The sequence below is a fragment of the Pongo pygmaeus genome, chromosome 15 (genome assembly GCF_028885625.2).
Source record: "Pongo pygmaeus isolate AG05252 chromosome 15, NHGRI_mPonPyg2-v2.0_pri, whole genome shotgun sequence".
Lineage (NCBI taxonomy): Eukaryota > Metazoa > Chordata > Mammalia > Primates > Hominidae > Pongo > Pongo pygmaeus.
The window spans coordinates 53,951,824-53,978,603 of NC_072388.2; the positions used below are offsets into that span (position 1 = coordinate 53,951,824).

Genomic DNA, 26,780 nt, shown 5'->3' on the forward strand with positions numbered 1-26,780 from the left:
TCCCGGGTTCAAGCGATTCTCCTGGCTCAGCCTCTCGAGTAGCTGGGACTACCGGTGCGTGCCACCATGCCCGGCTAATTTTTGTATTTTTAGCAAAGACGGGGTTTCACTATGTTGGCCAGGCTGGTCGTGAACTCCTGACCTCGTGATCCGCCCACCTCAGCCTCCCAAAGTGCTGAGACTACAGGTGTGAGTCACCGTTCTCGGCCAGGTGTACTAGTATTAATGGGAAAGGATGAAAGTCAGACTAAGTAAGAGTTGAAGGACCTACAGCTGATAAGGAGATACCTGCTCTTCGGCAGTGCATTTTCCCCCTCTATTTTGCTTAGCAGTTAGGAAGTTTTTATTTTTCCTCATGGAAAATGAGTTAATAGGTGAAGAATAAATGTCATAGTGCATACTGATGTGACTGAGGGACAAGGACAGATATTTAAAAAGCCAGCTTGTGAGTGTTGTGTAATTATCTAACAAGCCAGAACTCGTGTGAAACATTTTTACAGTCTGTTTCTATTTTTGGCAGGATCTTTTTCACCCATGCTTTCCAGTTTTGGGTCTGGGAAGCAGCTTTTACTTCATATAAATGGTTTTATGGAAATTAATTTTGAGATTGGTTTATTATTTTAAGTCATTTTATTCACTTATATAATTTGAAGGCGCTAAATTAAACAGTCATTTGTTATCCATCTTTCTGATGGATAAAAGCAAATGTCAAGATGAGAGTGCTGTATTGTAGAAATTCCTCAGGATATGTTTATTGGATCAGTTATTTTATTAACATTTAGGATTTAAATTCTTAAAAATTTTTCTTTATTTTTTAAACTTAATTTATGTTCAGCTAGCTTAATTTGACAGTTTTTATATTCTAGTAACTTTAATCTTGTTTTAATATTTGTTTGGGAGAGAACATACTTATCTTCAGAGACATCGTTTAGTGTTATCTTCCAAAATTTGCAGCTGTTTAGAACCAGATACTTGAGGGAAGCTACTATGGTATGAATGCCTTCCTTGTTAGGTCATGTGTGACAAAGGCAAAATTCAGCAAGTGCATAATCTGCAGTCCTTTGGAAGCAACAAAAACAAAAAAGAGCAGATTAACTCGAAATGCATTTAGGTCATCTGGAAATTGAATTCCTGTAAGTTCTTATCTTTGCATAATTTATCTTCTCCCCTTTAGTTAATGCTTATGGTATTTTGAAGCTGATGACATACTGTATTTTCCAGGAGAGCATTAATACAGTGTAGTTGTTTCTTAGTGTTGGTTAAAAGAACTTACCAACCTTTCATTCCCACCTCCATCTTCTAGTTAATGCTCCACAGAAGAGGCTCTCATTAATCCCTTTTAAAATATTCAGCTTCAGAAACCTAACATGTATTTTTCCTATCCTCAGTAGAGTGTAGGTGTAAATATGAAACTAAGTGCTATGTAAGTGTGGTTATTGCATTATTAGGTATGGATGGATTTCATTCATCCAACAAACATTTTTTTGAGTATTTTTGTGCCAGGTACTCAGCTAGGGACTGTGACACAGAGATGATATGTCCTTGCTGCAAGGACCCTTAACCTTTGTTTTAACATTGCCTTGCTATGATGGGTCTTGGGTGTGAGAGGCTAGAGTTGGGTCAAGAGGATAAACTATTGGCCGGGTGCAGTGGCTCATGCCTGTAATCCCAGCACTTTGGGAGTCTGAGGCGGGTGGATCACGAGGTCAGGAGATTGAGACCATCCTGGCTAACACAGTGGAACCCTATCTCTACTAAAAAAAAAAAAAAAAAAAAAAACAAAAAATTAGCCGGGCGTGGTGGCGGGTACCTGTAGTCCTAGCTACTTGGGAGGCTGAGGCAGGAGAATGGTGTGAACCCGGGAGGCGGAGCTTGCAGTGAACCGAGATGGTGCCACTGCACTTAAGCCTGAGTGATAGAGACTCGTCTCAAAAAAACCAAACAAACAAAAAACCACGAGGATAAACTATTTAGGTTATGCTAGATTGGCCAGAGGTGTTAGTTAAAGGTCAATTTAAGGAGGTATTAGAAACTCAGTTAAAAAGAATAGGGAATAGCTTATCATAGCCCAAGACAGACAAAGGGCCTAGATACCACAGATTGAGATTGTGCTAGAATGAATGGAACTTAGTGAGTTCGGGCTTCCTTAGAGGCAAGAACAAGTGCTCAAGGCCAGAACTAGTCTATATAGGCAATCTAAAATTAGAAGCATAGAAAAGAGGGACAACCCGAATACCTGTTCTCCTTTTCTTTCCACTCTCAGGCATGCATATACCTTCTTTTCCTTTAAAGTCAATCCTTTAATTGATGAACTTCGGAAATACGCAAGCCTCTCACAGCCTTCATTTCCAGTGTTTGCTTTCTTTCTGGAAGATTTTATAGTGAAACATTTCGTTCATTACAGAAAAGTGGAAAGAATAGTTTGTACATTGCATACCTAAATACCCACCACCCGTATATTGTTAGTCATATTTTGGTGTATTTGCTTTATTGCCTATCTATCGGTCTATCCATTCATCAATTCTTTTGTTTTTGTTGTATTTCAAAGTATACTTTACACCTAGACATTTCCCCATGCCTATTATTAACTGTTTGTTTACTTGTTTTGTTGTGCCTGAGCAAGTTAGAAAAATGCCACACTTTGAGACGAATTAAGAGTCCTTTATTAGCCGGCGACCGAGAGACAGCTAACACTCAAAATTCTCTCGGCCCCGAGGGAGGGGCTTGATTAACTTTTATATCTTGGTTGAGGAAGGGGAGGGGGGGTCTAGTTAAAACAATTTTACAGAAGTTAAGTAGTCAAAAAAGTTAAAAGGATAAATGGTTACAGGAACGTAAACAGTTCCAGGTGCAGGGGCTTTAAGACTATTACAAGGTAATAGACGTGGGGCTTTGGGCATTATCAATCAGACGAATTCTTGGGGACTGCGGATATAGCTTGCTACAATATCTTATCAGTTAATCGCATTCTTGGATGTGCTGGGAGTCTGCTTGCACAAGTTAAATCCTTGAGGAAGGGGCTGCCAGTGAAGGAGCCAAGATGGAGTTTGTCTGGTTCTCTTAGCTAAGGGAGAAACAAGGCCAGGTGAATAAGGAAAAAACAAGGTTGGGTATTACAGTTTTTAGGCAAAACTTGTATATAGTAAAATCTACAAATCTTATGTATACCATTCCCTTAGTTTGAACAAGTTCGTACATCTGTGTAACCCATATCCCTGTCAAGATATAGAACATTATCATCACCACAAAAAGTTCCTTCCTGCACCTTCTAGGTTAATTTCATTAGCTGTTTAATCTCCTGCAGTTATATTTCTACTAGTTTCTTCTGAAACTACTTGTTCAAATGATCTACTTTATTAGAAGTACATTAGGGTCGCATTGTGCTTGGTGTTCAGAGTATAAAGAAATGAAGAACATAGCCCTTGCTCTATGATTTAATTTTTTGTTTTGTTTTGTTTTTTGAGACAGTCTCGCTTTGTTGCCCAGACTGAAGTACAGTGGTGCAATCATAGCTCACTGTAACATTGAGCTCCTGGGCTCAAGCCATCCTCCTTCCTTAGCCTCTTGAGTAGTTGGGTCTACAGGTGTGTGCCGCCATGCCCGGCTGCTTTTTTTTAATTATTATTTTTTAAAGAGACTAGATCTTGCCCAGTCTGGAGTGCAGTGGCTGTTCAAAGGCCTGATTATAGTGTACTGCAGCCTTGAACTTTTGGGCTTAAGTGATCCTCAGCCTTCTGAGTAACTGGCATGTACCACGGGCTTAGTTTGGATTTTAATTAGTTATCTGAAGAGAGATAAGTAAATGTTACATGAATTCCGAGGAGGCAGGTTTCTTAGGAGTGGATCTTGAATTAGGTCTTACTAAGGTCTGAATGTTGGTGTCCCTTCAAAATTTAAATGTTGAAACTTAATCCCCAGTGTGATAGTATTAAGAGCTGGGGCCTTTAGGTGGTGATTAAGTCATGAATGGGATTAATGCCCTTGGAAAAGAGGCTTGAGGAGCTCTTTGTCCCTTCCATCCTGTAAGGTGCCATCTCTGAGGAACAGGGCCTCACCAGACACTGAATCTGCCAGTGCCCTGATCCTGGACTTCTCGGTCTCCAGAACTGTCAGCAATAAATTTCTGTTGCATAAAAATTACACAGTGTAAGGTATTTTGTAGCAGCCTGACTGAACAAGGACAGGCCTTTATTTGAGGATCCAGAGAAGAATTTTTTATTTTATTTTATTTTTTTAAAGACTGTGACTAGAAGCTTTTGTATAAAGGAACAGTAGCAGACAAGGTGGTTGGGACCAGGTTTTGGAAGGAGTTTGAGTATTATTTTGTACCCAGTGATAGTTTTTGAGGAAGGAAGTAATGTTTTTCACAGATCTTTCTGTTAAATCTTTATCCTGTTTGTTATCTTTGGTACTTAGTTGTATAGAAGACCTCATGTTTTGAGTTCTCTCTTCTCTTAGTTCTTTGCTTATCTCGAATTTCTCACCTTTTCTGACAATTCTTTCTCTTCCAGATCCAGACTATCTAACCCTCTGTTCTTGAACCTTTATTCCTTCTTATAATCCAGCCCTTACCTCTTAGGGCTTCTCAGTTATAATTCTATCCAAGTCATGCCTACATTTTTATTGATAAACTCTTAACTCTTGTTGGGTTTCTGACTACTAGGAAGATGCTTCTTTTGTATATCCCTTTTTACTTTGACTAATTCAGGATCCTGTAGCAAGAGCATTTGCTTTAAGTAGTTGTAGCAAACAGGATTTATTGAGAGAAAGATATGTAAACTTTGAGCGGGCTGAATGAACAGATTAGTCTGAACTTCTAGAAACAAACCCCTGAATGACACTGCAGAGCTTGCCTGCCAAGGTGGCTACTGCCACCACAGCACCGAGAACCATGTTGTTGAATCAGAAAGCCGCTACCAGAAGTTTAACTTCCTTGGGTAGGACTGTTCTTTCTGTTCTCTGTATCTTATGCAGGTATGTCTGCTTGCCCATACTTAGGTCATATGTGAAACCTTAGCATTGCCTATGTATAAAACAGAAAGTGCATGTGAGAGCTTTATTGCATTATTGAGTCTGCAGTACAGTTTGTGAGGAACTGAACTCATTTTCCCCAGATTCCCTCATTGTGACAAAGTTAAGCTTTTTCTAAGTTTTCTTTTTCAGTCCAAAGGCATGGGTATTGTTCTAGTTTTCTGAGATAGAAACTATTGAAAACTGTATCATTTAGATTTTTTAATGCTGATGTAACTCAAATTCACTGGCTCACAATATTAAAAAGTCCAAAGTTGAGGCTTGATTTAGTTATACTTATGTGATCAGACTTCATCTTTCTCTTCCTTTATTTAATGAGCTCAGCTTCCGTGGTTTTGGTCCCTTTGTGTTCACAACATGTTTGTTGCAGCTCAAGCCCTACAACCTCATGCTATCAAGTCCGGAGGAAAATACATAGGACTACTGTACAAAGAAAACTAGTTACATTAAAATGTAGTTATAAAAGTATTTTTAAAAATTGTTGGTAATGCCTGTTTCTTTTTTTGAGACAGGTGCTTGATCTGTTGCCTAGGCTGGAGTACAGTGGTGCTAACAAGGCTCACTGCAGCTGAACCTCCTAAGCTCAAGTGATCTTCTCACCTCAACCTTCTAAGTAGTTGGGACCACAGGTGCGCACCACCATATGCAGCTAATTTTAAAATTTTTTTGTAGAGATGAGGTCTCGCCATGTTGCCCAGGCTAGTCTCGAGTTCCTAGGCTCAAGCCATCCTCCTGCCTTGGCCTCCCAAAATGCTGAGATTATAGGCATGAGCCACCATGCCCACCCTGTTTCTTTATTAAAGAGATTTAGTGAAGGCCGGGCGTGGTGGCTCACGCCTGTAATCCCAGCACTTTAGGAGGCCGAGGCGGGTGGATCACGAGGTCAGGAGACCAGCCTGGCCAAGACGGTGAAACCTCGTCTACTAAAAATACAAAAATTAGCTGGGCATGGTGGTGGGTGTCTGTAATCCCAGCTACTTGGTAGGCTGAGGCAGAGAATTGCTTGAACCCGGGAGACGGAGGGTGCAGTGAGCTGAGGTCGTGCCACTGCACTCCAGCCTGGGTGACATAAGCGAGACTCTGTCAAAAAAAAAAAGAAAAGAAAAAAATATATATATATTTAGTGGGGTCTAATAATTTCCAAGTGGTGATGAGTATTATTACTATTTGGAGGTATCTGCAACCAAAGATCATGTGATAGGAACATAAATAAACTGTGATTTCTACTGGTGACAAAATGAACAGATATTGCTAATATAATACTATTGTGGTGTTTAGGCCAAATTCACAGTGAAAGGAAATGCTAAATTTCAGTTAGAGGTTAAAGTAAAGATGTCATTTGTTTTTCTCAGTTTAACGACACCCTGAATTCTATATATAAACCCTTGGAGTATGTGTGAGCCTCAGCTTAAGAACCAGTGCTAGAAGAGAGTTTCTCTTCCTAGAAGCTCAAGAAATGTATTCTTGTGTCTCATTGTCTTTGGGTTATGTTGTCATTTCTGAATCAACCATTAAGGCAAGAGAAATATGATTTGCTAATTAGCCAGCCTGGGCCTGCCTCTGGAGCTGGGGGTCATTCCCTGCTAACCAGCATCGTGGGAGAGGAAGTGGATTTCGAAGGGAAGATCAAGAAGCAGTGGATGGCAGGATCTGGAAGAATTTGCTAAGTGCCCCCTAAATAAAGAGCCAGTAGATACTGAGTAGCAAATAGCATTATGTCCATCCTCTCCCTTTACTTCCATGGTCAACCAGTCATTAAGTTTTAGTGAAACTTTCATTTGCATTTGCCTTTTTCTGTTTAGTCTCTTTGATAATATCTTAAACCTCCAGTGTGGTAGTGTGTGGATTAGTCTGTTGGATTGTGGAAAGAAAAATATTGAAACTTCTGTTTATTCTTCTCATCCTACTAGTATTTATATACATTTTATATGTATGTAAAATATATTAGTACATGATATATATATACATACATGTATATATATATCACATCATATTTGTGGGTAAATGTTAAAAATGTTTTAAAAAATGCGAATGGGAGAATCAGAAAAGTTGAGATAACTATGTAGAGCAGTGCTGTTGAGTAGAAATAGCCCTCTATCTGTGGGTTTATCATCCATGGATCCAACCAACCTCAGATGGAAAATACTTGAGGAAAAAAAATTACATCTGTATTGAACATGTACAGATATTTTTTCTTGTCACGACAGTACAGCATAACTGTTTACATAGCATTTACATTGTATTAGGTATTTTAAGTAATCTAGAGTTTATTTAAAGTATGCGGTACAATGTGCGTAGGTTATATGCAAATACTACACCATTTTATATCAGGAACTTTTTTTTTTTTTTTTTTGAGACAGAGTCTTGCTCTGTCCACCCAGACTGGAGTGCTGTGACGGGATCTTGGTTCACTGCAAGCTCCGCCTTCCAGGTTCACACCATTCTCCTGCCTCAGCCTCCCAAGTAGCTGGGACTACAGGTGCCCACCACCTTGCCTGGCTAATTTTTTGTATTTTTAGTAGAGACGGGATTTCACCATGTTAGCCAAGATGGTATCGATCTCCTGACCTCGTGATCCTCCCGCCTCAGCCTCCTGAAGTGCTGGGATTACAGGTGTGAGCCACCGCGCCCGGCCATATATCAGGAACTTGAGCATCCATGGAGTTTGGTGTCCAAGGGAGGTCCTGGAACCAATCCGCCATGGATACTGAGGGATAACTATAATATGAACCTTGTATGTATGTAATTTAGCGTTTTCTAGTTAGCCACATTAAAAAAGGAAAAAGAAACAGGTGAAAAATATTTTAAAAATATGTTAACACAATATATCCAGAACATGATTTCACATTGAAATCAATATAAAAATTACTGAAATAGTTTACAGTCTGGTGTGCATTTTACACTTAAAACATATCCCTCTGGGCATGGTAGCCCATGCCTGTAGTCCTAGCTGCTTGGGAGGCTGAGACAGGAGAATCTCTTGAACACAGGAGTTTTAGGTTAGGGTGAGCTATGATCATGCCACTGGACTCCAGCCTGGATGACAGAGCGAGACCCGACTCCTAAAAAAAAAAAAAAAAAAAGCACATCTCAGTTCAGACTACTAATATTTCAGGTGCCAAAGGCCACATGTGGTTAGTGGCTGCTGTATTGGATAGCACAGATCTAGACCAATGATGATTGTGAATTTAGATTTCTGTAATTGTCTCTATGATGGTTTTTTGTAATTCCATATTTGCCCCCTTCAATCTTATACACAGTTGGCAGGTTAGTTGGACAAAAATTCCAGTGGGATGACGTTACTCTGCAAATGAGAACCTGCTCTAGGTTTAGACGTCATAAGATAGTCCCACCCTTTCTCTCCATTTTCTGGGACTCCCTGCAATAAACCTGTCATTCAGGCAGTTTCCTCAGCCTTGCTTTCTCGTTATATAACATCTGTTTTACGAAGTCTATTCCCATAAAACCTTGTTGGACTCACCAATCCCTCTGTAACATCCTTACCATTTCCCAAATTCCTGTGGTGTATATTGAGTACTTAGCCACTCAGCACGTTGGCATTTCATTGTATATCGTTGCTTGTTGCTCTTTAATTGTTTCACGTGTAATGAGCCTTATCTTCCCTAATAAATTAAGCTTTATATATTATCCCTGAATTGTGGGCACATATCGAAGGCTTAGCTTTTCCTTATCTTTAGAAAGGACATAGCTGGGCTATGTAAATTTGTAGCTTTATGTTTTTTTGAAATTGTTTATTCCAATAAGTTTCATTTTTAAATTTAGCTTTTTTTTTTTTTTTTTTTTTTTGAGACAGAGTGTTATTAGCTGTTGCCAGGCAGGAGTGCAGTGGCACAATCTCGGCTCTCTGTAATCTCCGCCTTCCGGATTCAAGTGATTCCCCTGCCTCAGCCTCCCGAGCAGCTGGGACTACAGGCGCATGCCACCATGCCTGGCTAATTTTTTGTATTTTAGTAGAGACAGGGTTTCTCTGTGTTGGCCAAGATGGTCTTGATGTCCTGACCTCATGATCCGCCCGCCTCAGCCTCCCAAAGTGCTGGGATTACAGGCCTGAGCCACTGCCCCCCTGCCAAATTTAGCTTTTTGACTCTATGCTTGTGCTTTCAACACTTTCACAATGATTTTCTGCTTCTTGATAAGGAAGGCACCCTTGATCCTGTCATGGACTCATTTATCACACATCGGACCACGATAGGCCCTGCTGACATGTTTTTTTCATTGTAGACAACCTTATAAGAACTTTAAATTTCACAGCACAAACCCCACGAAGTCTGTCTGGGCACATGCCACATGCCAATTTTGTGTCTTTCCCAACCTTCTTGGTTGGTAAACAGTTCTATTGCCAGGGGCTTGGGACACCCTATTTATGTTGAAGGCTGTATTGTAGGAAAGCCGATGATTGTATGTCATACACTGGACCATTCTGAGTGACTGTAGACAGTGTCCCCAGAAAAAAAAGCAGTTGCTGTGTTTTCTACTCTGCTTGTTAACTTAGACACTTTTTAGCAGATTCATTTGTAGGAGTTGGTGTTCATTTGCTTTATGACGATTAAAAAGATTAATTTTGTTTATAGAGTAGTTTATTTGAAACTGTAGAATCATTCTTGGAACTACAGAATAGGGAATTATTGATTAGCTGGAGTTTCTGAAGATGAAATTTGAGTTTCATAAGGTAGTCTCAAAGGACACTTTTGCTTTATTGTCCAGAAACCAGGAGAGGCAAACTTGTTTCCAAAGTAGGGCAAGAGGTTTTATTTCAAGTTCAGTCATCAGGATTATTCTCTGGAGGTTGTCAGTACTTTTTTACAAACCCCAGTCACATTAACCCTAGGGAATAGGTTTCTCTTGTTCAGGCTGTCTTCTTTCTTGGATGAAGAGCTCTACCATCATCACTATATTTTAGCTCATTTGTGGAGCAAAGGACTATCGAAATGTTACCTGAAAATAAGTCCAGAGAGGGCCTTAGAGCTTTATGCTTTATTGAATCGTCTTTCATTTGACATTTTCTTTGCTGTATTTTACTTAACATAGGCTATGATTAGATTGATAAAAAGCTAAAAAAATACACCAACATTTTTAACTTGTGGAATTTCACAGCCGATTTATTACAACCTATTTTATATGCGAGGTATTAGTTATATTTCCATCACTTTTTCTTTTAGCATAATTTTACAGATATTTATATTCTTTGGCAAATGGCAGTCTTTAAGAATGTATTCTTTTTTTTTTTTTGAGACAGTCTCACTCTGTTGCCCAGGCTGGAGTGCAGTGGTGCGATCTTGGCTCACTGCAAGCTCCACCCCCTGGGTTCAAGCGATTCTCCTGCCTCAGCCTCCTGAGTAGCTGGGATTACAGGAGCCAGCCACCATGCCCGACTAATGTATTTTTAGTAGAGATGGGGTTTCACCATGTTGGTTAGGCTGTTCTCGAACTCCTAACCTCGTGATCCGCCTGCCTTGGCCTCCCAAAGTCCTGGGATTACAGGCACGTGAGCCATCATGCCCAGCCAAGAATTTATTCTTTTTATTTAACACTTTGTGTGTTTCACCCCTTTTAGGTAAATATAATAAAATTGGTTATTAAAGTCCAAAAAAATATTAACTTTACTGGAGAGTTCACATTTTTGTTTCATTAGCTGGTAGGAAGTTATAACTTTTCCTAAAATTAAAATGTGACTTTACATTCTGTGTGTGTGTGTGTGTGTGTGTGTGTGTGTGTATGTGTATGCATTTTTAGAGATAGGGTCTCATTCTTTTGCTCAGACTGGAGTGCAGTGGCACGGTCATAGCTTACTGCAGCCTCAGACTCCTGGGCTCAAGCAGTCCTCTTGCCTCAGCCTCTCTAGTAGCTAGGACTTACAAGCATGCACCACCATGCCTAGTGCTAATTGCATATATTTTTAAGACTGTAGGGTATTAAATTTTTTTACACTTATAAATTACATATTTGAGTTGGGTGCAGTGGCTCACGCTTGCAATCCCAGCACTTTGGGAGGCTGATGCAGGTAGATCACCTGAGGTCAGCAGTTCGAGACCAGCCTGACCAACATGGTGAAACCCTGTCTCTACTAAAAATACAAAATTAGCCGGCATGGTGGTGCATGTCTGTAATCCCAGCTACTCTGGAGGCTGAAGCAGGAGAATCCCTTGAACTTGGAGGTGGAGGTTGCAGTGAGCCGAGGTTGCGCCATTGCACTCCAGCCTGGGCAACAAGAACGAACCTCTGTCTCAAAAAAAAAAAAAAAAAAGTGAATGACTTATTTTCTTCTCTTTTTATTTGATTCAGGGACCTAGCCTCTGGATTTTGAGTGTTTGTGGTTACCTAAAATTTTGTTACTTTTTTTTTTTTTTTTTTTTGGGAAACAGGGTCTCTGTCACCCAAGCTAGAGTGTAGTGGTGCATTCTCAGCTCACTGCGCCTCAACCACCCAGGCTCAAGCAATCTTTCCATCTCATCCTCCTGAGTAGCTGGGACTACAGGCATGTGCCACCACGTCCAGCTGATTTTTGTATCTTTTGTAGAGATAGGGTTTCACGCATTGCCCAGGCTGGTCTTGAACTCCTGGACTCAAGTGATCCTCCCTCCTCAGCCTCCCAAAATGCTGTGAGAGTACAGGCTTGAGCACCATATCTGGCCTCACCTTGGTTCTTACTGCAGTTGTCTTGTTTTATTTTGTGAATCTTTACCATGTTTATCTTGCTTTTAATTGTCCTATTTTAAAATGCAGAGAACATTCTCTCTGGCCAGGTGAGGTTAAAAAAAAAAAAAAAAGTGCGAAGATGAGTTGTAAAGCTTCTTTCAAGAATTGTTCCGGCCGGGCGCAGTGGCTCATGCCTGTAATACCAGCAGTTTGGGAAGTCGAGGTGGGCGGAACATGTGAGTTCAGGAGTTTGAGACCAGCCTGACCAGCATAGAGAAACCCCGTCTCTACTAAAAATACAAAATTAGCAAGGCGTGGTGGCGCATTCCTGGAATCCCAGCTACTTGGGCTGATTCAGAAGAATGGCTTGAACCCAGGAGGCAGAGGTTGCAGTGAGCCGAGGTCGTGCAATTGCACTCCAGCCTGGGCAACAAGAGCAAAACTCCGTCTCAGAAAAAAAAAAAATTGTTCTTTCTCCTGGGAGTCGAGGAACAGCACGTTACCTAAGGTGGGGTGAAGGGAGGTTTCCAGGTTGGAAACAGAGCAGGTCAAAACTCTCATGCTGATCAGTAGTGGGATCGTGCCTGTGAATAACCACTGCCGTCCAGCATTGGCAACATAGTGATACCCTATCTCTTTAAAAAAAAAAAATTCCTTTATGAACATTTCATGGGATTTCCTCCATCCCCTTTTAAGGGGCATAACAAGAAGGAGATCATGCCTCTTTAAAAGGTATTAGTTTTAGCAATTAAAATCTGCCTGCCAGCTCATTTGTTGGTCTACTTAAATATTCAAGTTTTATTTCATTAAAGGTCTTTTCAGGTGTTTCAAGTGTTCCTTTAACTGAACACTTGTTGAACTGAACACTTGTTCATGTTTCTCATGTTTAATGGCTATGATTTAAATACATGTTGGTGTTATTGAAGTCATAATCCAGTGAGAATTCCTGTTAAAAGTGTTAAGATTTTGGACTCTTGCATAAGTCCCTTAAGGAGTGGTCTGACAGTTACTAATCTTTGTTTCCCATAGAATCAGGAATACCCTCTATCTTTAGATGTTCAGTCAAAATTGGTTAGAATTGAATTTGAGTAACCCCCGTGCTTGTATTTATACTGCTTATTTCGTATTTATGGAGAATGCTGTATGAAAATTTGATTAGTTCTTTTTTTCTTCCAAATTGATAACTTAGAAGAGAAAATTAATCTCTACCTCTTTCCCTTCCTAATTTGTAAAAAATGAGTGTAACTTCCCATCTTTCTACTTTTAAAGGATGTTAGACTTCTTGGTTTATTAAAGTAAGAGTGAAATTCTTGAAGATTCGACGTGAATTCGATTTAATGTTCTTGGCAGACACAAACTTAGTTTTTTCCCCTTTTAGAAGAAAACCTTATCAAGCCTTCATTAATGAACCTCGGTGTAACTTTTGGCTTTCTTCAAGACATTTGTCATTTGTGTTGTATGGCTGTGGCGTAGATATCTTGAAATAATGCTAAATTTTAATTTTATTTCCTTGTGTGTTGTATTTGTTTTTAAACTCCTGCTCAGTTTACTTACCAAATGTTAATAGTGTGCCTACTTTCAGTCTTCTACATTTGAATGTCCCTTTAGTCTATGTTACTGAAATTCTACTTTATGGAATAATACAGATAACTGTATTGGAAAGTGTAGTCTTTGCCCTCAGGAGCATTTACTCTGATAGGGTTAATGATTGTAAGCCCCTAATGAAATTTCCACACTAGTTACTAAGAATTTTAAAGGATAAGTGATTTTGTTTGTAACCCTACAACCCTGTTCAAAACAATTTGATGTTTGTACTACAGGTTGAGTATCTCTTATCTTACATGCTTGGGACCAGAAGTGGTTTGGATTTTGGATTTTTTTTTGAATTTGGAATATTCGCATATACATAATGAGATACCTTGGAGATGGGACCCACGTTGAAACACAGAATTCATTTATGTTTCACTTACTTTTTTTTTTTTTTTGGAGACAGAGTCTCGCTTTTCACCCAGGCTGGAGTGCAGTGGCTTGATCTCGGCTCACTGCAACCTCCACCTCCCAGGTTCAAGCGATTCTCGTGCCTCGGCCTCTGGAGTATCTGGGACTACAGGTGTGCCATCCCACCTGGCTAGTTTTTGTATTTTAGTAGAGATGGGATTTCACCTTGTTGGCCAGGCTGGTCTTGAACTCCTGACCTCAGGTGATCCACCTGCCTTGGCCTCCCAAAGTGCTGGGATTACAGGCATGAGCCACTGTACCCGGTATCATTTACATCTTATATACATAGCTTGAAGGTAGTTTTGTACAATATTTTAAATAATTTTGTTCAGGAAACAAAGTTTGTGTACATTGAAGTGTTAGCAAAGGTGTCACAATCTTAGTCACTCATGTGCACAGTCTGTAGTTATTTAGCATCACCATCACACTCAACTGAATTTATATGATACTGATAAGCAGTCATTTTCTTATACTTATTCACACATAAGTATAAGAAAAAAGTAAAACAGTAAAAAGTATGACATACCATTAATATAGTGGAATAATAATGTGTTCAGGGTAACTAAGCACAATAGCATCACCAGAATATCTGTATCTGCTGTTAAGCAACAACATCAACAAATAAGGTTAGGCTTTCAGTCCCCACCTATGATGTTATTTTTTGATTAAAAGGTTTCTGGACTTTTTGTTTGTTTGTTTGTTTTATTAAGGCCGGAAGAAAGATCAGAATCAATTGAGGGACCAGGAAATGGGGCCTCTAGGGAAGAGAAGGCATTCTGCTAGATGGCTTTTAAAAATATTTCCGCTAGAGTCACTTGTCTCATTAACAACAGTTTTTGTCTTAGAAGTCTGTCTGTGGTTTTATAAACCAGCATGATTTTGTTGTGAATGCATGCTGCTCTGGTTCTCTAATAAGCCCAGCATGCATTTGCATCATGTCGGCAATAAGCACTTTTTTTGCTGTGTTAACAGTGTCATCTTCATTGTTGTGTGCCTGTGTTTTGACTGTGACCTGTCACATGAGGTTGGGTGTGGAATTTTCCACTTGTGGCATCGTGTTGGAGCTCAAAAAGTTTTGGATTTTGGACCATTTTGGATTTCGGATTTTTGGATTAGGGATTCTCAACCTGTGCTATCAGCCAGGAGGTATAAATGATGTCTCCTTTGTGGGTTTAAATATAATTTATTGCTTAAGAAGTTGCTTGTAATTGGTATGGATCAGTAATTTATGCTTCATGACCTCTACCTTATGATGTGGTTAGTCATCTTTTGGCATTAGTGTAAGAAACAAGGTTTTCCAAAAGGAAAATCCAATTTTTTTTGGATATTTCTAAAGTAAAGAATTTTTTTTTTATTTTGTGCATTTAAATTATAATCATTACATAGAAATGAGTACATAAAAATGGAATATAAAATTACATACACTTAATTATAGCTGGGAAAAAATAGTCCAAGACTTGGGCTACTGCAAAATTAAATGGTTTAATTAAGAGTAGATTTTGAGTAACTCTTGTTTTGTTGTTTATGCCATGAAAAAGGCAAGAGTTTATAGTCACATATTTTAAAATAGTGTTGAAAACAAAACTGTGTATGGCCTGTTTGATACATTTCTCAGAAATCCTTATTTTAGTTCAATCTGATTCATAGACTTTCCAATGATCCTACTTGTAACTGTTTATAAACTGTACTCCTCTAGCAAGAAAGAACCTTTTGTAATGATTTCTTCAGTTAATCAGAGAAAAGGCTTGTTGGACGATTTGATTTAGCTAGCTGCTTTGTTTGTTTTACCCCAAGAGCAAATGATGAGAAATTAAAAAAATATATAGGGCCGGGCATGGTGGCTCACGCCTGTAATACCAGCACTTTGGGAGGCCGAGGTGGGCGGATCATTTGAGGTCAGGAGTTCGAGACCAGCTTGGCCAACGTGGTGAAACCCCATCTCTACTAAAAATACAAAAATTAGCCAGGTGTGGTGGTGCATGCCTGTAATCCCAGCTACTGGAGAGGCTGAGGCGGGAGAATCGTTTGAACCTGGGAGGTGGAGGTTGCAGTGAACTGAGATCAAGCCACTGCACTCCAGCCTGGATGACAGAGCAAGACTCTGTCTCAAAAAAACAAAATGAAAAAAGGATATGTAATATATATTTCAAGCGGCAAAATGACCCCAAAACTTCTGTTTTTCGTTAAAATGTTTTCTTGCCGTTTTCTCTCAAAAGATTTAGAGTTCTTAGCCTTCTCTTTTTTCCCCCCTTTCCAGCATTTTTAAATTTTGTTATTTTTGTATCTAGTAGTTCTTAGGTAATTAGTTTAGTGTGGAAGTATTTCAAAACCAAAATCTAATATAAACCTTCAAATCATTGAAATCTGCATATACCAAAATTTCACAAAAGTTTGTATATTTTAGTAGGATGGAAGAACATTTACTTTTTGAATAATATGTTAACATGGTTCAAACACAAAAGGTGCAAAAAATGAGAAGTTTTCTTCCTTCCCCTGTCTCTTAGGCACACTTTACCCCTCTCTGGAAGCAACCAGTGTTACCAGTTTCTTATCTATTCTTCCAGTATACGATTCTTTCTATGTATGTGCATATGTATGTATATATGACAGAAAGAAAGAGGTCTTGCTTTGTGCCTCAGGCTGGAGTGCAGTGGCGTGATCACAGCTCAGTGCAGCCACAACATCCTGGGCTCAAGAAATCCTCCCACCTCAGCCTCCCAAGTAGTTGGGAATACAGGCATGCGCCACTATGTCTAGCTAGTTTTTTTTTTTTTTTTTTGTAGAGACAGAGTCTCACTTTGTTGCCCAGGTTAGTCTCGAACTCCTAGACTCAAGGATTATTCTGCTTTGGCCTCCTAAAGTGCTGGGATTACAGGAGTGAGTCCCCAAGCCCAGTCACTTGTTAGCTCACTTTTTAAAAAAACAAGTATGTTAGCATACTTTGTATACTATTAGTTTGCTTTTTTCACCTAACAGTAGTTTTTAAATTCTTTACATATTGGTATATGAAGAGTGTATTTGTGATAGAAAACTTAAAATAACAGTGACTTAAACAACAACAAAGTATTTTTCTCTTAAAAGTTCAGGTGGGTGATTTAGGGCTCATCTGGAACTCATGGTGTGCTGTTTTTCTCTTACTCTCCTTTTTTTAAATTGAGGCATAATTTGGCCGGGCACGGTGGCTCACGCCTGTAATCCCAGCACTTTGGGAGGCTGAGGCGGGCTGATCACTTGAGGTCAGGAGTTTGAGACCAGCCTGGCCAACATGGTGAAACCCCATCTCTACTAAAAAATGCAAAATTAGCCCGGCGTGGTGGCAGGTCCCTTAATCCCAGCTACTTTGAGGCAGAGGCAGGAGAATCGTTTGAACCCGGGAGGCGGAGGTTGCAGTGAGCCGAGATCGAGCCATTGCACTCAAGCCTGGGGGCAAGAGTGAGACTTCTCTCAAAAAAAAAAAATTAATTAATTAATTAATTGAGGCATAATGGATACAGTAACATGCACAGATATTAAGTGCATGGTTCAGTGAGGTCATCACCCCCTACCATCACTTTTCTGATTGGCCTTTTTCTATACTAATACTGCTCTGTGTATGCTGCCTGTGTCCTCACTGACTTAGCAAGATCTCCAGCTATTGCAGCCCATTCCGAGCAGCAGGGTGCATGAAAGGGTAGAGGTTCTATGTTACCCTTTTAAAGGAAGGTTTCTAGAAGCCGTCACTTCATAGCGGTTTGAATTATGTTTCATTAGTTAGAACTTAGTGTCATAGCCACATCTGAATGCAAAGGAGACTGAGAAATGCAAGTCTTTATTATCTTTTTTTCCCATTATAAACAATGCTGCAGTGAATAACCTTATTCAGATTTATTTTTATTTATTTATTTTGAGACAGAGTCTCTGTTGCCCAGGCTGGAGTGCAGTGGCGCTATCTCAGCTCACTGCAACTTCCGCCTCCCAAGTTCAAATGATTCTCCTGCCTCAGCCTCCTGAGTAGCTGGGATTACAGGCACCTGCCACCACGCCCGGCTAGTTTTTTTTTTGTATTTTTAGTAGAGACGGAGTTTCACCATGTTGGCCATGCTGGTCTTGAACTCCTGACCTTAAGTGATCCTCCTGCCTTGGCCTCCCAAAGTGCTATGATTTTAGGCATGAGCCATCATGCCTGGCTTCAGATGGTGTTTTGTGGGATACATTTTTCGAAGGGGAACTACTGAATCAAAGAGTATTTGCAGTTGGACAATGCACTTATTTTCTCATATCCTTGCTGACACAGTTTTTGTATTTGCTAATTTCATAGGTTAAAAAAATGACAGAGGGTAGCTCTAATTTGCCTGATAGGACATGTAGGTAGAGAAAATACTTCTACGCTTACATACTGATGATACCTAGAAAGCATGGATTACACAGCTAGTTAATGTAATGCTAGTTGGGGTGAAGCATATGCAGCATGTTTTCATTTTATTTAGGCCAATTGTAGCAGAAGACTGATGGTTAAAGGTAGATGAGAAACCCTTCTACTCATAAACATGTCACTGTGAACTGACAGGAAAACAGGGGAATGTATTTTTTAGGAGTTTTTTAATTAAAAAGTAGATCAGGGCTGGGCATAGTGGCTTATGCCTCCTCACTTTAGGAGGCGAAGTGGGGAGAATTGCTTGAGTCCAAGAATTGGAGACCAGCCTGGACAACATAGCAAGACCCCAACGTCTAATAAAAACCCCAACAAATTAGACAGGTGTAGTGACATGCACCTGTAATCTCAGTGCTTTGGGAGGCCAAGGCAGGAGAATTGCTTGGGCCCAGAAATTTGAGACCACCCTAAAGATAGGGAGACCCTGTCTTTAGAAAAAAAATTAGCTGGGCATAGTGGAGTGCACCTGTAGTCCCAGCTATGTGGGGGTGGCTGAGATGGGAGGATCGCTTGAGCCCAGGAGTTCAAGGTTACAGTGGGCTGTCGTTGCACCACTGCTCTCCAGTCTGCGTGACAAAGTAAGACCTCATTTCTTTAAAAAAGAAAAAAAAAAATCAATTCATGTATAAGGTTAATTTAGCATTAATTTTCTTTGGTCCTGTTTTCTATCACATACATTTCTTTAACATTCAGAAACATATTTTTAACTGATCTTAAAGTACCCTTTAACCTAATGGGGAAAAAGAAAGTCATATATATTTTTTGGTTCTTTTTATATAATATTTTTTGTTGTGTTTTCTTTTTATTCTCTGATTGCTAAATGGGTTCAGATACATTATGTGATACGTATTCTGCTTAAACTAATTTTTTAAATAGAATGTTAAGTGTCTTTATATTTTTAACTATGAGCTTTTGGTTGGGACTTAAGGAAAAACTTCATAGTAATTTTCTATGCCACTGGGTAGTATTATAAGCTGTATTTACTTTTTTTTTTTTTTTTTTGAGACAGGGTCTTGCTCTGTCATTCAGGCTGGAGTGTGGTGGTGCCAACACAGCTCGCTGCAGCCTCTACCTCCTAGGCTCAAGTGATCCTCACACCTCAGCCTCCAGAGTATCTGGGACTACAGGCGTGTACCACCATGGCTGGCTAATTTTTGTATTTTTCTCAGTAGAAACGTGGTTTCGCCATGTTGCACAGGCTGGTCTTAACTGTTAGACTCAAGACCCTTATGCCTCCCAAAGTGCTGGCGTTACAGGCGTGAGCCACTGTGCTCGGCCTGTACTTACTTTTAAAGTAGGAAATAGGAGCATTAAAAGAAAGGATATATATGCATGTTTTCCCCATACTACCTGATGAAGTCTTAGATAGCAGAGACCTCTTACTTAGCTACCATAGGTACTGTGGCATAGTAGATTAGACTCCCAATAGCAATGTTTTGGCTCTTCTGGGTGAGAGGGAGGGGTAGATGTTAGTACTTTTAAAATGTCAGTTCTTTAGGTAAAGAAACTTTTCTCTTTTTTTTTTGAAACAGAGTCTCACTCTGTCACCGAGGCTGAAGTGCAGTGGCACAATCTCACCTTACTGCAGCCTCCATCTCCCAGGTTCAAGCAGTTCTGCTCCCTCAGCCTCCCTATAGTAGCTGGGATTACAGGCGTGTGCCACCACACCCGGCTAATTTTTGTATTGGTAGTAGAGACAGGGTTTCACCATGTTGGCCAGGCTGGTCTCGAACTCCTGACCTCAGGTGATCTACTCGCCTTGGCCTCCCAAAGTGCTGGGATTACAGGTGTGAGCCACCCTGCACCCGGCCTTGTTTTTTTTTGAGACAGGGTCTCACTCTGCTACTCAGGCTGTGGTGCATTGGCACAATCTCGGCTCACTGCAGGCTCTGCTGCTGGTTTCAGATGATTCTTATGCCTCAGCCACTCGAGTAGCTGGGATTACAGGTGTGTGCCACCACACCCAGCTAATTTTTGTGTTTTTAGTAGAAGATGGGGTTAACCCTTGCCATGTTGGCCAGGCTGGTCTTGAACTTTCACCTCAAGGGATCTTCCCACCTTGGCCTCCCAAAGCACTGGGATTACAGGTGTGAGCCACTGTGCCTGGCACTAGGTAAAGAAACTTTATAAGAGCCCGATATCTATAATCTGAAGATAGAGACTTTGAGATACTTTGAGTACAGTATCGTCTCACTTACCTGGAGATAAGATTTCTGTAAATCTCTGCTTTTTTTTTTTTTTTTTTAAATCAATGAAGGCTTAATAAGCCAAGGAGTAGGAAAAAAGTATTGCTTAGTAAATGGGCATTGTGATCAACCTCAGGCTCTTTGCTAAGGTTCCTATGACAGAATAGAAAGTATTGCCTGTCATGTTCTTTTCTGTATCCTTAGCACGGAAAGTGGGACCTAACGTGGGGTATTGTTCAGTAAACATTTGTTGAATGAATGAATTTTTATGAAGTGAGGTTTTTTTTTTTTTCCTTCCCTAGCACAGATTTGTGTGTGTGTGTGGAGAGAGGGATATAGAAACTTAACAGCAATGGCTGACGTTTTTGCTTATTTGTTAGGTCTTGGTGATGGTGTTAATCGGGTACGCATATGCTTTCCTTAGGATTTGCATTTGCTGTTCCCTGTGTCTAGAATGCTATTCCTTACATAAATCTTCATTCCTTACCTCCTTAAAATATTTTCTCATCTATCACCTTCTTAAGTCTGTACTGATCACCCTGCTTAAAATTATAACTGCCCCTCTTTGCTTGCACTTCTAAGCTTTCTTACCCTAGTCTGTTTAGCAGTTACCTCCTTGAAACATGCTCTGTAGAATTTACTTATTATGACTATTGTCTCTCTTACTACCAGAATGTTAGTTCCTTGAGGGCTTTGTCTATTCACTGTATTCCAGGTGCCTAATAGATGCTCAAAAAATTATTATTATTTTTTTGAGACAGGATCTGGCTCTGTCTCCCAGGCTGGAGTGCAGTGGTGTGAACACTGCAGTCTTGACCTCCCAAGTTCAAGTGATCCCCTGACCTCAACCTCCCAAGTAGCTGGGAGTACGTACGCACACTACAGGGTTTTGCCCATTGCCCAGGCCGGTCTTGAACTCCTGGGCTCAAGTGATCCACCTGCCTTGGCCTCCCAGAGTGTTGGGATTATAGACATGAGCCACCGTGCCTGGCCTCAAAAAACATTTGCTATATGTGTGAAGAGAGGAAAGGGTATAACGTAAGAAACTTAGCTATAAAATAGTTTACATTTTAAATACATATATTTGAAAGTATTATTTCCATTATTTAAAAAGTAATTTTAAAATTTTGCCTTTGGAGACTACTGTGTTCCATAATTACACTGGGGCAAACACAGCTGTGCTAAGTTTAAGAACTGTATATTCTGTTGGTGGAAAAGGACTGAGTATTGCTTTGCCCAGTACATCACCTGCCTCAGTCTTCTAGTGTTTTTGTGGTGAAATTGCTTTCAGTGGTGGTTTAGTTAATGCTGTTTGACTTACGTCCCGATAAATCAGTTGAAAATAAATGCATTTAATATATTTAACCTACCAAATATCAGAGCTTAGCCTAGCCTACCTTAAACATTCTTAGAATATGAACATTAGTCAACAGTTGGATAAAATCGTTTAACACAGAGCCTACCTTGTAATAAAGTGCTGACTATCTCATTTACTTTATTGAATACTCAAAGTGGAAAAGCAGATCAAAATTTGAAGTGCAGTTTCTACTGAATGTGTATCACTTTTGCACCATCATAAAGTCAAAAAGTCATAAGTTGAACCATCCTAAATTGGGAACCTTCTGTAATGGAAAAAACCTCTAGGTTTGAATGTGTTCCATAGTGTCCAGATGGAACATCCCTTTCCTACTGGAGGTAGCTTTCTGCACAGTGAGGTGTGATGATGTTAATAGTTAGCTTTATTTATTTATTAATGTGGACTAGGCCTTATGCTAAGCATTTTATGTATATTATCTATTCTATATAATAGCTCTATGAGGTAAATATTCTTTTCTTTTCTTTTTTTTTTTTTTTTTTTGGAGACAGAGTCTCTCCTCTGTTGCCCAGGCTGGAGTGGAGTGGTGTGATCTTGACTCACTGCATCTTCTACCTTCTGGGCTCAAGTGATTCTCCAGCCTCAGCCTCCCGAGTAGCTGGGATTACAGGCATGCACCACCGTGCCCAGCTAGTTTTTTTGTATTTTTAGTAGAGACGGGGTTTTGCCATGTTGGCCAGGCTGGTCTTGAATTCCTGGCCTCAAGTGATCTGCCTGCCTCAGCCTCCCAAAGTGCTGGGATTATAGGCGTGAACCACTGCGCCCGGCTAAGGTAAATATTCTTGGCCATTTTTTTCTTGCAGAAAATTGATTATTCATTAAACACCTTGTCTAGCTAGTAAGTGTTGAAGCTGGAATTCAAATCCAGCCAGTCTTACAGAGGAACTTCACTACACAAAACACTTTCCTGTTACAGTAAAGAATACTTTGAAGTAAAAAAGAAATTAGGAACAGCTTAGTGGAACAGTAATGTCACAAAGAGATCATTATCTTTTATTTGCTTTAGCTTCCCATGATTTAGTAGATTGAATGAGACTGCTGTGACTGAAGCAGTAATGTTATGTTAAAGTTAACCAATGCTGTCAGGCACAGTGGCTTGCACCTGTAATACCAGCTACTTGTGAGGCTGAGGTGGGAGGATCTTTTAACGCCAGTAGTTCAAGACCAGCCTTAGCAAGTCCCCTCCTTTTTTTTTTTTTTTTGAAGTTAACCAATGCTAATTTAAATAAAGTAAGTATATTTTAAATAAAGCCAGAGTTGGCTCCTAATTATCTCTTCTACTACTTAGACTTAGTTCAGGAAGAGTTTAACTTATTTTTGGGACAGAATTTTTATGTTCTCCCTTTATCCCTAAAAATTAGATTCAGCAGGAAGGCAAAAGTTGTAACTGTATAGCTGGACAGGAATTATAATTTAGTGAAGGAGTAGAGGGGGTGTAGAGGGGGTAGACAGTGGGTAGGTTTTGCTGTTCCTTGTTTTTTTTTTTTTTTTTTTTGAGACAGTCTTGCTCTGTCGCCCAGGTTGGAGTACAGTGGCTCAATATTGGCTCACTGCAACCTCTGCCTCCCAGGTTCAAGCAATTATCCTGCCTCAGCCTCCTGAGTAGCTGGAATTACAGGCACCTGCCACCACACCCGGCTAATTTTTTTTGTATTTTTTAGTAGAGATGGGGTTTCACCATATTGCCCAGGCTGATCTTGAACTCCTGACCTTGTGATCCACCTGCCTTGGGCTCCCAAAGTGCTGGGAGTACAGGTATGAGCCACCGCGCCCGGCCGCCGTTATTGATTTTTAAAAGAAAAACTTCCCCATAATTTACACAAAATTATAGTAATGGAAACAGTCTTCCCCTGCCTAGCATAGAAAGCAATTTTTAATTTAAAATTTTGACTAGAATATTCTGATTCTTTAATGTGAATTAGTTTTGAACCTTAATTAGCCATTTGTCTTCTAAAAAAATATATTTTATTCCCCACCATGCAAATATTTGTTCTGTTCTAAGGAGCTTTAGACTGTACCTGGTTATCTCCAGTACATAAATCAGTTTTAATTGGTTTTAAAACAGTAGTTTAGGGGAGTAAATTAGAATCTACAATTGTAGGAAGACCCACCCTAATCTTATTATGCAAATGTACTTTCCCCTTGACCGGCATCATTTTGGCTGCCCTTTACAGTACACGTGGCTGGCAGAGAAGGGAAGGTGGAGCCGCCATTTTGAACCTGATTGGCACACATGCCGGCATATATGTCTGCAGCTCTGTTTTACAGGCTGCTCTTTGTTAGGAAGGTGATTTGGGGCTGCTTTTCATTAAAAGGGAAACCTTACTGAGGACTCTCGTACCCTATCTGCCTAAGTAATTTCTTTTTAACTCCTATGTCAGTATTAACATAGAGTAGTTCAAATGTTGCAGTCAGATTCACATCCTGGTTCTGCCATTTACTATTTGGTGCCCTAAGTTAACACCTTACTAGCCTCTCAGTGCCCCAGTTTTCTCATCTGTAATATTTAGACAATAATATTACCCACCTGTTAGGGTTGTTAGGAAGATTTAGTTTAAAATACATATTAAATGCCTAGCATATAGTAAGTGCACAGAGCATGTTAATTTTCCTCTTTACCAGCAAAAACGATTATGTGATTTAGATATGGTAGTGATAGCCTCTATTGGAAATTTTGATGGGATTAGGTAATTTTAGATTGTTTTTCTTTTTAGAACCTCAAAGAACACTTGGTATCATTACACGAAATGCTAAAATGTATATCTATGTGTATGTGCAAATATTTTCATAAAAGTCTTTGAAAAACCCTCTACTTCTTCCCAAGAAAGGATCTCACTAAAGATTATTTGATAAAAAAAGAAATCTTGGAGCACAGCCAAAAAACCGGGAATGAAAAAATACTGTTTTCACGCCCAGAAACTGTGTATGTATAATCAGAATTGTACGTCTTAGGATGTTAGGGAAGCTTTCTTTGTTCCATACAAAACAAACACTGACAGTCCACTTCTTGGACTTGAGAAATGTTGAAAGTTTCTTTACAAATGGATATCTAGGGCAGGAGGAAGTAATTCTTTTCCCAAAACACTTTTTTTGCTTCCAGTAAGTGGAGGAACATTGTTGAAACTTCCCTCACCACGCCCTCTGCTGATTATTTGTGAAACTCAGGTGAGTTAAATGTGTAGCGCAAGCTTGTCCAACCCGCAACTTGTGGTGGCTTTGAATACGGCCCAACACAAATTTGTAAACTTTCTGAAAACACTATGACATTTTTTTTTTGCAATTTTTTTTAAGCTCATCAAATATCGTTAGTGTATTTTATGTGTGGCCCAAGACAGTTCTTTCAGTGTGGCCCAGGGAAGCCAAAAGATTGGACAGCCCTGGTGTAGTGGTTCCTCCCGCTTCGCCCATACTTGACCCTTATTTGAACTAGGATTATTTCTTTTTTTTTTCTCCTCCTGGATGAGTGGAGGAAGTCCTTGAAATCTATTTTACTGCTACTGTTATTACCACTTTTTAAAATGGAAACATACACAGAAGTAGAGTCAGTGAGCCCTTATGTTTGTACCAGTTTTATCCCACCCCTACATTTGACCTACTTGTTCTTGTCCTCATCTTTAAAAAAAGCAAATTTGGCAGGGTGGAGGCGGAGCGGGGCGGGCGCCGGAGCCCAACCGGAGCCCAGTCCGAGCGGGCGCTGAAGGCTGGCGCGGCCAGCGCTGTTCGGGGCTGGAGGGGGTAAGGCCGGCAAGGGCGGCCCGACCCTCTAGGAGGCCATCCAGCGGCTGTGGGACACGGAGGAGATGTTAACCGAGAAACAGGAGTTCCTGGAGAAGAAAATCGAGCAGAGGCACGGCACTAAAAACAAGTGCGCGGCCCTCCAGACACTGAAGCATAAAAAGAGGTATGAGAAGCAGTTGGCGCACATCGACGGCACATTATCAACCATCGAGCAGCAGGCCCTGAAGAATGCCAACACCAATACCGAGGTGCTCAAGAACATGGGCTCTGCCGCCAAGGCCAAGAAGGCGGCCCATGACAACATGGACATCGATAAAGTTGATGAGTTAATGCAGGACATTGCTGACCAGCAAGAACTTGGGGAGGAGATTTCAACAGCAATTTCAAAACCCGTAGGGTTTGGAGAAAAGTCTGACGAGGATGAGCTCATGGCGGAGTTAGAAGAACTAGAACAGGAGGAACTAGACAAGAATTTGCTGGAAATCAGTGGCCCCGAAACAGTCTCTCTACCAAATGTTCCCTCTTATAGCCCTACCATCAAAACCTGCCAAGAAGAGGAAGACGACGACATGAAGGATTTGGAGAACTGGGCTGGGTCCAGCGCGGGCAGGATGGATGTGGTGCAGGCAGGTTCCATCGCTCTCGACTCTCACTCCAAAGCAGTAGGGCCGCATTGCTGCTCACTCTCTGCATAGCGTGGTCTGCACCTGGTGGGATGGGCGGGGGTGGGTGGAGGGGGATTGCGGGGCGAGGGGGCTGTGGGGCAGAAGTGCCTGCTGTTTATAATGTTGAATTTCTGTAAAATAAACTGTTTGCAAATCCAAAAAAAAGCCAATTCTAGATATGTCATATTGGCCCTAATTACATCGGTATGTGTCTTTTAAAAAGATATTTTCCCCCCATAACCACAGTGCCATTATCCCCACCTAACAAAACTAACAGATTGATCTGTTGCCTTAGATTGATCTGAGTCTTAGTATCCTCAGATTCCTTTTGGTTATCTAAAATATTAAAATAAATAAATATTGAAAATATTAAAATACATTCAAGTTTGTGGTTATCACTTTTAAATGACCCATTTTTATTCATTTACATACAAATATTTTGTAAATGTTTGACTTTCTAACTTGTTATAGAAATTTTCAAACAAAAGTAGGTGGAATCCATATAAGAAACCTCATGTACTTATCATCCAGCTTCAACAGTTATCAACCACTCTACTCATGTAGGAGGGGGAATTATCAGATCATGCCCAAGTTTGTTTGAACTGTTCCCCTCCAACTTCTCCCTCCTGAATTATTCTCAGGCAAATTCCAGAGTGGATATTATTTCATTGGCAGTCTAGTCTGTATCTTTGAAAGAGGGAAAGGATTCTTTAAAATTA

The 26,780-nt window shown here is 40.2% G+C and overlaps 2 protein-coding genes across 6 annotated transcripts in view; both read left to right on the plus strand.

Annotated features, from left to right (window-relative positions):
* On the plus strand, window positions 1-26,105 carry LOC129012214 (putative charged multivesicular body protein 4B-like protein CHMP4BP1). Of its 3 annotated transcripts, XM_063651634.1 has the most exons (3): window positions 22,150-22,430; window positions 23,320-23,413; window positions 24,759-26,105. In XM_063651634.1, the coding sequence occupies exon 3, from the start codon at window positions 25,459-25,461 to the stop codon at window positions 26,089-26,091; it is 633 nt and encodes a 210-aa protein (XP_063507704.1). In that variant the 5' UTR covers window positions 22,150-22,430; window positions 23,320-23,413; window positions 24,759-25,458; the 3' UTR covers window positions 26,092-26,105. The 3 variants fall into 3 exon arrangements, with proteins under 3 accessions (XP_063507702.1, XP_063507704.1, XP_063507703.1); XM_063651632.1 differs by lacking the exon at window positions 22,150-22,430 and adding an exon at window positions 1-1,133 and having other exon boundaries at window positions 23,320-26,105; XM_063651633.1 differs by having other exon boundaries at window positions 23,320-26,105.
* FBXO34 (F-box protein 34) overlaps window positions 1-26,780 on the plus strand; it is a 79,626-nt gene that overhangs the window by 2,560 nt on the left and 50,286 nt on the right. The window lies entirely within an intron of this gene.

Excerpts from the sequence above, each read along its gene's own strand:
- LOC129012214 (XM_063651632.1), top strand. The coding sequence starts at position 25,459 with ATGTTAACCGAGAAACAGGAGTTCCTGGAGAAGAAAATCGAGCAGAGG.